The sequence below is a fragment of the Haliotis rubra genome, unplaced genomic scaffold (assembly GCF_003918875.1).
Source record: "Haliotis rubra isolate DU_JTF1 unplaced genomic scaffold, ASM391887v1 Scf718, whole genome shotgun sequence".
Lineage (NCBI taxonomy): Eukaryota > Metazoa > Mollusca > Gastropoda > Lepetellida > Haliotidae > Haliotis > Haliotis rubra.
The window spans coordinates 292,549-305,117 of NW_025767433.1; the positions used below are offsets into that span (position 1 = coordinate 292,549).

The following is a 12,569-nucleotide window of genomic DNA, read 5'->3' on the forward strand; positions in this document are numbered from 1 at the left end:
TAATCGCGTCTGGACCAGACAATCCAGTGATTAACAGCATGAGCATCTATCTACGCAATTTGGATACGATGACATATGTCAACCAAGTCAGCGAGCCTGGCCACCATATGACAAACATTGGTTACTGAAGATCAATTCTAACCCGGACCCTCATGTCCAGAGACATCCGATTAATATTCTCTCTCTCACTCAGTATCGCCTTAGTCATTTGTCTTTCCATTGCTACTGACTCTGCATCGTTCTCGAATTATCTTCTTCTTTTACATTGTAGTGAAGCGTTGGAAAAGTAGTTTTTGTCAACTTGATGTAAGAAATAGAGTTGATAAAATACCATTCGCTTAGCGTTGCGCAATAGAGTTTTTTTACTCCCGCTTCACTTGAATGTACAACCTGTCGCAATCACTCACTCAGCTACGTAAGTTAGCACAACACCTAATTATATTATTAGTGAAATATATTTATGTCATTAAAACTTATACACTCATTTCTTGGCTTGTCATTTATCATACACTCGAGAGATACGTTCCACCATTATTTTCTTGTTCATGTACAATAGTGCGGTGTAGTAGCCAAGTGGTTAACGCGTTGGGTCGTCACGCCGAAGACCCTGGTTCGATTCCCCACTTGGGTACAATGTGTGTTTACGTTCTTGCGCTGAGTTTGTGTTCATGGATATGGGTTTAGTAAGTGCGTGTTCGCGCTTGTCGTCTTTGTTATTTCCTGTACATGTGTTAGATCGTGTGTTTGAGTTCGTGGTCGTGCGTCTGTGTTCCTGAACGTGTGCGTGTTCGTGCATGTTTAGTTGCGTTCGTCCACGTGCATGTGTTAGTGTTTGTGGGCTGTTCGGGGCGGTGGGGTAGCCTTATGGTTAAAACGTCCGCTCGTCCCGCTGAAGACCCGGGTTCGATTCCACACATGGGTACAATGTGTAAAGCTCATTTCGGGCTCACTAACTCACTCGTGCGCTCTTCTTTGTGCTATCAGAGGCAATTAGGGGTACAACATCTACATAACATACACAGCTCATAGATATTATTGGGCGCATTCATGAATCGCACGACGTCGCAAGGGTCAGATACGTATGACCAAGCAGCCTAATTTTGAAAAGAAAATGTTACATCATAAGCAAGTGTCCAAGGGCCATCTTCACGAAGGTCAATTCTTTCTATTTTCCCCAATCTATAACCACTGACAGACGAAACAATAAAGTGATAAAGACAATCACGTTTGATGGCGTCTGGTTAGTTTTGGGAATGTCTATCTCCATCATAATCATTAAGCACGATGAAATTGTTTTATTCTACCATGACTACGTGAAATACGCGAATTTGATTCGACAATCAATAAAATTAGACACTATCAATCCTGGATTGACAATGCGTCTGATTTCATGACCGCTTCACTGCACACGTATCCAACACTGCCGCGCTACTTCAGCTTGACCACCAACATGGCTAATATCAAGCAACAGACGTGATGGAAATGTTTATAAAACATTCATTCAACTCCAAAAATACAATTATATGGTTTGTCCTCCACAATCTTTTGGGAACCTCACTATCACATTACATTCTATTATCAAAATATTCAAACTCAATTACAATGCACAGCCCCAAACAAAACCAAACAATATCTAACTTATAAATCAGAAAGCCTTGTACAAGTACATCCCTATTTATCTAAAATTTGCAGCAAAACGCAAATAAATATTTGCCTACCTGGTAAATGGTATATAAATTCGCAAGATAACGGTCAGGCGAAACACCACATTTATACCACTCATACTCCATCATGTCCTGTTGCATCGTTCAAAAAATACATGTCAGAAATTAAACTACCAGAATTCTGCTCTGTGTCAGCTTCCCAGCAAGGGTGTCACTGCTGGTGATCTATGTTCGTACACTTTGAAAATATCTTGGCTACAATCCTGTTCCAAGTGATGAATACAATTTCCATCAATCCCAAGTTAGTCGCATGTACACAAATCATTACGTTGGGCCAGCACTGTCACTCTTTCGTCGCATGCCTGGGTGGAGGCACGTACGTGAAATCATGATCGAAACTCGACGGTCATAAAAATCAACAGTCTTTGACTAGTTTGATGAGTTACCACACTGATTTGTTGGTCGATCAGAAAAGGATCTAATCTTCGATTCTGCAGGGTTCAGATTCGACAGTCAGTAAAGTATTTTCTCCACTGTGACTTCAACTTTCACCCTTTCCCAAATGTAAACATTGGCTCGCCCGCCATTACAAACTGTTGCGCAACAACTACTAATGAAAATAAGTAGGTCAGACGATTCCATTGCCAGGGGAGAGGTACAGTTACACGGCACACAAAACAATAGGTCGGGCATTCCAAAGCACGTCGACCCCAAAGGCGATCACGTGATTCGCTGCACGTTACTTGTGAAGTAGACTTGCACAAGTCTCTAAGGTCAAAATTAATAGTTTAAATGATAACCTCTAAAAACACGAAAAATAAACAACAGGCCGGGGTCCTTAGATGTACTGTCCGCCTATCTAGACTTGCCTCTTCGAAGGATAGAATTACTATACATCCATGGGCTCAGCATTCACTACAACCTTGGAGCAAGGCTACCCGTGAAGATCAGGTTTAGAAAATGGTCGTCATTCACCAATGTTTGTCGTAAGAGGCGACTAACAGGATCGGGTGGTCAGGCTCGTAGACGTGGTTGACACATATCATCGTATCCCAGTTGTGTCGATGCTCATGCTGTTGATCACTGGATTGTCTGGTCCAGACTCGATTATTTACAGACCGCCACCATATAGCTGGAATATTGCTGAGTGCGGCGTTAAACAACAAACAAACAAATCGACCCACTTTATTGTTGTGTTTCACGCTTTATGGACACATTTTCAACATCTGCTGTCAAGACCAAGTTACTTCAACACCTACGGACCCCATACAACGTTTACTCAACTGATTTCATTCTAATTAGTCATGCAGCATCAGCCATTTTAACAAGCATTGTGCTTTGGACATAATGTATTCATTTTAATCAACACGGTTGACATGTGCACCCCAGATATCATTTGTTAGAGTGCCTCGATATCGATTGCATGTGTGAAAATCATATATAACTGATGATAAAGACATCGAAACCATTCTTACATTTCTGTTGTTGGCAACTGCCAGCAACGTCATTGTGTTATAAGCGTGAAGTTTCACCCTTTGGTTTCATTATCGGAGGAAAACGTGAACAAGATGAAACTGATAGTAAGTGTTGTTACCGTCTACAACGTTCTGACTCTGGGTTACTGTCAGGGAAATCTGTTGAGTCAAGCTGTTCTTACAAAGAATACCCCAACGTCGCGAACGTTTGTCTGTACGTGTTCCGACGCTGCCAGCTGCACTGCAGACAAGTGGAAGGACCTTCTAGCTGAGTGTCGGCAGATGTTGGAGAACATCGACCATCAGGTACTCTAAATGTGGAGCGGGTGTGGTTTTGCGCCGCTTTTAGCAATATTCCAGCAATATGGCGGCGGGTGACTAATAACATGGTCTTCACACATTGTACTATGTGTGGGATCGAATTCGGGTCTCGGTGTGACGAGCGAGCGCTTTAACCGTGAGGCTACTCCACCACCTCCTGTAAATGACAATGTCATCTGTTCCCAAGTGCGCAAATCGATGCTCATGTTGTTGATAACTGGATTTTCTGGTCCAGACTCGATTATTCACAGACCACCGCCATATAGCTGAAATATTGCTGAGTGCGGCGTAAAACTAAACTCATTCACTCACTGTAAATGACAAGTGGTGTTTCGAATATATTCGTGGATTTGCAATATCAGAAAAAGCGTCATTAGGAACTAATCTTTATCCAATAAAATCGCTTCTTACCGCTGCGAAAATACTCCTGGCAAGGTTACTGTGATAGTATTGATGATTAGAGCTTTGGAACCCGAGATCAAATGAATCTTCTAGAGTGTTGTTCATATGGAGCTTCGAAAACGGAGGCATTTCCCCTGTTACCGGGTGATAAGCCACTGTTATCGGGAAATAGGCGACCATGCATATTATTTAATTAATCTTTATATAATAATTTTCTGATTACGTAAAAATGAAATTATGTTACATATTTTGCAGACAACGTCAGAAAACGCACAAGAGACAACCACGCCTGCAGAGGAGACAACGACTCCGACCACCACAGGTAATGGGTGTATTCATGAAGCTCCTGCCCCTCTTCCCTGTAATCTAGACTCAGCACATTACGTATGTAATGCACCTAAGGTGAGACCACATGTTTCACATGTGCTTCTTTGTGGGCAGGACTGAAGTCCTGGAAACTCTCAGGAGTCAAACTGTCAAACACGGTCACCCATCCAAGGACTCTCCGCGCCCAACAAATTCACCTGATTTGTGACCTAAGCTCCATGCACAGGACAACACATACATGTATGTGAGCCAGTAATGTTTGTCTGGTAGGTCCTGTTTACAGGGGCTGCTATGTGAGCCAGTAATGTTTGTCTGGTAGGTCCTGTTTACAGGGGCTGCTATGTGAGCCAGTAATGTTTGTCTGGTAGGTCCTGTTTACAGGGGCTGCTATGTGAGCCAGTAATGTTTGTCTGGTAGGTCCTGTTTACAGGGGTTGCTATGTGAGCCAGTAATGTTTGTCTGGTAGGTCCTGTTTACAGGGGCTGCTATGTGAGCCAGTAATGTTTGTCTGGTAGGTCCTGTTTACAGGGGTTGCTATGTGAGCCAGTAATGTTTGTCTGGTAGGTCCTGTTTACAGGGGCTGCTATGTGAGCCAGTAATGTTTGTCTGGTAGGTCCTGTTTACAGGGGCTGCTATGTGAGCCAGTAATGTTTGTCTGGTAGGTCCTGTTTACAGGGGTTGCTATGTGAGCCAGTAATGTTTGTCTGGTAGGTCCTGTTTACAGGGGCTGCTATGTGAGCCAGTAATGTTTGTCTGGTAGGTCCTGTTTACAGGGGCTGCTATGTGAGCCAGTAATGTTTGTCTGGTAGGTCCTGTTTACAGGGGCTGCTATGTGAGCCAGTAATGTTTGTCTGGTAGGTCCTGTTTACAGGGGGTTGCTATGTGAGCCAGTAATGTTTGTCTGGTAGGTCCTGTTTACAGGGGTTGCTATGTGAGCCAGTAATGTTTGTCTGGTAGGTCCTGTTTACAGGCTGCTATGTGAGCCAGTAATGTTTGTCTGGTAGGTCCTGTTTACAGGGGCTGCTATGTGAGCCAGTAATGTTTGTCTGGTAGGTCCTGTTTACAGGGGTTGCTATGTGAGCCAGTAATGTTTGTCTGGTAGGTCCTGTTTACAGGGGCTGCTATGTGAGCCAGTAATGTTTGTCATGTAGGTCCTGTTTACAGGGGCTGCTATGTGAGCCAGAAATGTTTGTCTGGTAGGTCCTGTATATAGAGGTTGATGTATTACGTTTACCATGTTAGTGCTGTATGTAGAGGTTGATGTATTACTTTCACCACGTAGGTCCTGTATATAGAGGTTGGTGTATTACGTTTACCATGAACGTCCTGTATGTAGAGGTTGATGTATTATGTTTACCATGTATGTCCTGTATATAGAGGTTGATATATTACGTTTACCATGTAGGTCCTGTATATAGAGGTTTGATGTATTACGTTTACCATGTAGGTCCTGTATATAGAGGTTGATGTATTACGTTTACCCCGTAGATCCTGTATATAGAGGTTGATGTATTACGTTTACCACATATGTCCTGTATATAGAGGTTGATGTATTACTTTTACCACTTAGGTCCTGTATATAGAGGTTGATGTATTACTTTTACCACATAAGTCCTGTATATAGAGGTTGATGTATTACGTTTACCATGTAGATCCTGTATATAGAGGTTGATGTATTACGTTTACCACATAGGTCCTGTATATAGAGGTTAATGTATTATGTTCACCAAGTGGGTCCTGTATATAGAGATTGATGTATTACGTTTACCATGTAGGTCCTGTATACAGAGGTTGATGTATTACGTTTACCATGTATGTCCTGTATATAGAGGTTTATGTGTTACGTTTACCATGTATGTCCTGTATATAGAGGTTTATGTATTACGTTTACCATGTAGGTCCTGTATACAGAGGTTGATGTATTACGTTTACCATGTATGTCCTGTATATAGAGGTTTATGTGTTACGTTTACCATGTAGGTCCTGTTTATAGAGGTTGATGTATTACGTTTACCATGTAGGTCCTGTATATAGAGGTTGCTACCATGATGACAGAAATCGTGTCCTTCCTCACGAATACATGCTAAACATCACAAGCATGACGATTGACATGTGTCGATTTCACTGCACCCAGTATGGATACTCCTTCTTCGGACTTTCGGTAGGTATTAAGGGCTGTATTTCAGAACTTAGGTGTTCTTTGCTTTGAGCAGTTTAATGATATGTTACATAACCCTTTAGGTATATGAAAATACCTTTCATTGGTTAATAACCAAGAACAACGTTTCAAGAATATCTGTATGTGACACTTTGGGACCTAAACAACCAAAGGCTGATAAAATCGTGACTCGGCCATTGGCTGACAACCTAATATGTTTCTAATGAGTGGGATTTTCTCAAAGCCTGGACAGGTCCAGGATAGCGTCCTGGCAGGGGGTCTCGGGTGGTGGTGTCTGTCTGTCTCTGTGTGTGTGTGTGTCGCGAGCGTTCGTGCGTGAGTGAGTGTGTGTGGCTCCCAAGCCCAAACACAATTCAGCACTTTTTGGACATTTGTAGAGATCGGTGAATAGAGGTAAATAATAAATTTTAGATTTGCGTGAGCTTTTATTGTGTTGTCGTGAGAGCGTGATTTTGTATGAACATGAGTTCTTTTCACGCCAAATGCGAGACAGTGGGCAGGTGTGCAAAAAATGATGATTTGGCTGGTGGTATGGGATGGTACGTCCCGTTTGACTCCGTATCAGCCCGTCCTACCTGGCAAGTAGCCAGCTTAACTAATACTGTTATTTTGGCACATCCGTTATTGATATAGGTGGGAGGGAATTATACTTACTTACTTAGTATATAGCAAACTTTGGAATCCTATATCCTTCTTTATGCATTTAATATTTAACATCAGTTTCTCTTCCCGTATATTTTACTCTTCTCAATTCATCTCCATGTACCCATGCAAACAATCTGTGTGTTTGAAACAACTGTTCCAGCTGTTTTCTCAAACAGTTTACATTGCCATATTCTTCAACCCATGTCTGGGAAAGGATGTAGTTTTGGCTATACAGAAGTAAGGTCAACTCATTCCGTATTAGTCACGATATGGCTGAAATATTGCCGATGTGACGTTAAATATTAACTCATTCCGTATTACAGAAACTGCACCGGACCGTGCATTAGAATATGGAAACGACTAATTGGTATGTAACATATCTGCAGTAAAGGCTACATGGACATACATAGGGTTCTCAGTCAGTTTAATAGGAACTACAAACCAGAAAATACCATAATGCAATGGAAAGAAAACAAATGCCAAAATGGATTAGAAAACAAAAATGTCCAATGCCAAGAAACAGCTGCGCGAATATTGGCATGTTTTGTTTTAAAGGTGGGAACGGAATGTTACTGCGGTAACATGATCAAGAGTGGCTTCAAGAAGGTGCCCGACAACGAGTGCAACTATCCCTGCGCAGGGGACAACACCGAGATGTGTGGAGGACCGTGGAGGATGACCATATATCAGGTTGTTTGACGGTTCTGTATATGTGCCTCAGAAATTAAAGGCAAGAGACGGAACTGGGGAACTTTCCGTGAAACATTTGCATAAATGTGCTTGAAGTTGACTTTGCTGATCGGTTCATTACAAGAGTTATAAACTCACGGGGGAAAGAAACGTCACCTCGATTTTTTTAACACAAAACAATAAACTCACATTATGGAAATTTAACAATCATTTGTGGAAGATTAATGGATTTACAACATTCTGAATGATGAAAGTGTGAACTACAGATATGAATAATCACTTACTGTACGATAAAAGATTTAAAAAATCGTGAAGTTTCTTTCACCCGTTTAGTAGCCATGGTGTGATCCACATATGAATAACGTAACATTAATACTCATTACACACACAACCTTATAATGACCAGATACACTTCAATATAGTCTGTGTTGCACCCTGATATTGTTATGTGTGAAGACAAGATACGCTCACTCACTGTTCCGTGTGGTACACCCTGTCATTGTTATGTGTGAAGACAAGATACCGTCACCCACTGTGCCGTGTGTTACACCCTGATATTGTTATGTGTGAAGACAAGATACCGCCGCTCAATGTGCCGTGTGTTACACCCTGACATTGTTCCGTGTGAAGACAAGATACACTCACCCACTGTGCCGTGTGTTAAACCCTGATATTGTTATGTGTGAAGACAAGATACGCTCACTCACTGTTCCGTGTGTTACACCCTGACATTGTTATGTGTGAAGACAAGATACCGTCACCCACTGTGCCGTGTGTTACACCCTGATATTGTTATGTGTGAAGACAAGATACCGCCGCTCAATGTGCCGTGTGTTACACCCTGACATTGTTATGTGTGAAGACAAGATACCGTCACCCACTGTGCCGTGTGTTACACCCTGACATTGTTATGTGTGAAGACAAGATACCGCCACTCACTGTGCCGTGTGTTACACCCTGACATTGTTATGTGTGAAGACAAGATACCGTCACCCACTGTGTCGTGTGTTACACCCTGACATTGTTATGTGTGAACACAAGATACCGTCACCCACTGTGCCGTGTGTTACACCCTGATATTGTTATGTGTGAAGACAAGATACCGTCACCCACTGTGCCGTGTGTTACACCCTGACATTGTTATGTGTGAAGACAAGATACACTCACCCACTGTGCCCTGTGTTACACCCTGACATTGTTATGTGTGAAGACAAGATACCGTCACCCACTGTGCCGTGTGTTACACCCTGACATTGTTCCGTGTGAAGACAAGATGCCCACACCCTTTATGTCCCGTGCTACATCCAGAAACTGTCTCTTGTGAAGGATACTTCTCAACACTACTTTAAATGTGATTACAGTTCTTTTATGTCATTAGGTGTTTGTTTCCGTCTTTCAGAAGTAATTTTCAATCATAAAATGTGTTTCTATTTCATCTCAAGATGAATACAAGGGTTCCTTCTTTATAAAGGTTTACAATCATATTGATGCCTGACCTTAACACTCGAACATTTTTCGATACTCTGAGTATATCCTATTTCGGATTTCCATTCGACCATTCAGATCGTCGCTTTTCAGATTGCGGTAGTTAAGGACTTGATGTTTACAGTTTATTCTAATCATGTGATATCTAAATACTGCGCATTCCGACCGAGGGTACATGTTTTACGACAGAAATCAAAATCAGCGTCTGTCTGTCGCTTCAAGGGGATGGATGATCATTTGAAAGGGAGAGTGATCTTGTTTAGCCCAGTTTCAGCCATCTAGTAGACATTCCTCAGTTTTCGTTTGGTTTTCTCATTTTGAATCGAGAACTTAGCTGAAATATTTTTCAACGTGTAACGGTAATGAAAGCTGAGAAGTTGAAAACAGAGCCCAAATAATGTTCTCGTCGTTAAATGTATGAAATAAAGATGTTCATCCCCTTTCTACCTTCTTACGTTGAAATATAGCAACAGCATCATTATAATACAATGATGAGCTCGAAGAAATACACACTTCAGCTTTTGATGTTGATATGTATTGTCCATGATAAATTGTGAAGACAATTCAACCACCGCTGCTGATTTTCAGACCGCCGCCATATAGCAGGAATATTGCTCAGTGCGGCGTAAACCTCAAGTCACTCACTCACTCACTCCATTCTAATATAATACATTCAAGAAAACTTTGATGGGAGACATGACCATGGTTCCACATAGTGTTATATCCCCATAACTAAGACAAACCAATAACATGTATAATCAAACAATTTTTCCCTAAACTTCACAAGGTTGGTTGTTGTTTAACGCCGCACTCGACAGTTTTCCAGATATATGACGGCGGTCTATAAATAATCGAGTCTGGACCAGACAATCCAGTGATCAACAGCATGAGCATTGATCTGCGCAATTGGGATACGATGACATGTGTCAGCCCAGTCAGCGAGCCTGACCACCCAATCCCGTTAGTCACCTCTTACGACAGGCATGGGTTCATGAAGACAAAATCTAATCCGCATCTTCACGAGGAACACAAAAATGGGTTGCTGAAGATCAATTCTAACCCGGATCTTCCCGGGGAAGACAGGAATGGGTTGCTGAAGATTAATTGTAACCCGGATCTTCACGAAAAAGACAAGAATGGGTTGTTGAAGATCAATTCTAACCCGGATCTTCCAAGGGAAGACAGGAATGGGTTGCTGAAGATCAATTGTAACCCGGATCTTCACGAGAAAGACAAGAATGGGTTGCTGACGATCAATTCCAACCCGGGTCTTCCCGGGGGAGACAAGAATGGGTTACTGAAGATCGGTTCTAACCCGTTCTAAACGTTACACCAACAGACATGTTTAATATACTGAGGGAAACAAATTAGGGAACACCACTTCATGGCAGTGTTCCCGTATTTATTTACAGATTTCCTCCCACAGCGCTATTCATAGTTGGTGATGAAAACTTGAACATATACTCTCCCAAAAAAGAAACGCATATAGGAATTCCAACTGTATTTTTGTGCTTATTTTAAAACATCTTGTAGGCGATATGAGTCAATGAAATATAGCGAAATTGCACTCTGGGAATGCAGACTTATCCGTCTTTGGCACCAACTCGAGGAAAGTCAGTTTGAGTGTCACATTGAGACGTGTGGTGGCGCTGAAGTCAATACCTCGTTTGACCACCATGGGCATCCAGAACTGCACGGCATCGAACGAATAAGTCTCAGAATCTCGTGTTGCCCAATCGCAGCTCACTGTGCCTGTAGTGCCTGTGAGAGTTGCTGAAGTGTCTAGGGCTGAGGGTTACGGCGTCGCACCCGTCTGTCCAGGGCATCCCACAGATGTTCGATCGGGTTTAAGTCCGGTGATCTTGAGGGCCAGGGGAGCACATTGATGTTGTGGTTCTGGAGGAAGTCTCTAGTGTGACGTGCTGTGTGGGGCCTGGCATTGTCCTGTTGAAACAACTCCCTCTGGCGATCAATGATTGGAAGGAGGTGTGGGCGTAGGATTTCGTAACAGTACCGTTGAGCTGTCAGGTTGCCCTGGATCATCACCAAATTACTTCTCCTAGGCAGGTGATCCCTCCCCACATCATAACACTGCCCCGGACGAATCTGTCCACCTGGGGAACGCAAGCGTCGGTGAAACGTTCACGTCGACGTCTGTACACCCGCATTCGTCCATCGCGTCGTTCCAATAGAATCGTGATTCATCACTGAACCAGATTCTACGTCAATTCGGTAGGTTCCAGGCCTGAACGTTGATGCACCATTGAACTCGATGTCGACGATGTTGTTGTCGAAGCACAGGGCCAAAATAAGGTCTTCTGGCACGTAAAGAAGCCTCTCGCAACCTGTTCCTGACGATCTGTGCCGAAAGCCTCCTCAATCCGGGTATTTGTCGAGCGGTACTGGTCGCCGTAGCTGTTCGATGACGCAGGTCATGTACCCGGATGTAGCGATCCTGCGCCGCAGTGGTCGCTCGAGGTCGCCCACTACGATGGGCATCTGCTACCAAATTCTGTTCCGACGGATAAATGTCTCAGTTCGACTCAAAGTTTTACAGCCACACGGTAACTTTCGCAATGTTTACAATCCCACAATACATCCGTGGAATGTGGCTTGACTAGTCAGCTTCATCCGGATGTACTGATCTAAACTTACGTTGGTAGTAGAAATGCGACGTTCATATTTTCAACTACTTTCAACGACGCAGCTGATGCCTAATTCAGTCCAGGATGTGGTTGAAGCATGCATTTGTCTTCACAATACAGAGACCGATATCCAACACTACAGAATGCTGCACTCGACACTAAAGATGATAACCACGACCTCATCATACCTGGAGAATGGAGACAACAAGCAAATTTGCATGATTCTGCACAAGTAGTTGGACCAAACCGAGACACACGAGCAGGAAAACAGTTGCGAGAGTATCTGAAGTTGTACTTCAACAATGCAGCTGGATCAGTTCCATGGCAGGCTCGTATGATTTGAAGTGTTGTGTATGGAACTGAATTGCTATGCGGATGGAATTGTTTGATGATGTTCATATTGCTATCATTATTCTACATTAGTCTTATGAGTTCATTATGGATATCTGGATTTCCAAATATAGTATCAATATGTGCATATTGTTTGTCTTCAATTTTGTTCATATCTTTAAAAAAACATGTCAGCAGTAACATTTTCCTGTTGACCAATGTTTTCAGTAATTTTTGAGGCACTCTTTTGGGTTTTGGCCTTTCGTCTAGTAGCAATACCTTCTTGGAGGCATGGTGAGACGTCTGATCGCAAGCTCGGCAGTTCTCAAATAACGTGGAAATCGCCAGTACGAGACCTATTAATATGTAATCTGGAAAGGCAGAGGGGAGGCAGAGTAAAGGCAGA

The 12,569-nt window shown here is 42.7% G+C and overlaps 1 protein-coding gene across 1 annotated transcript; it reads left to right on the top strand.

The window, feature by feature from the left end:
• The first annotated feature begins 3,154 nt into the window (after nucleotides 1-3,154).
• Nucleotides 3,155-8,310, top strand: LOC124259330 (putative fungistatic metabolite). The gene is made up of 4 exons (XM_046693453.1): nucleotides 3,155-3,445; nucleotides 4,118-4,184; nucleotides 6,211-6,350; nucleotides 7,569-8,310. Exons 1-4 carry the CDS (start codon nucleotides 3,233-3,235, stop codon nucleotides 7,710-7,712), a joined length of 564 nt encoding a protein of 187 aa, XP_046549409.1. The 5' UTR covers nucleotides 3,155-3,232; the 3' UTR covers nucleotides 7,713-8,310.
• Nucleotides 8,311-12,569: the final 4,259 nt, after the last annotated feature.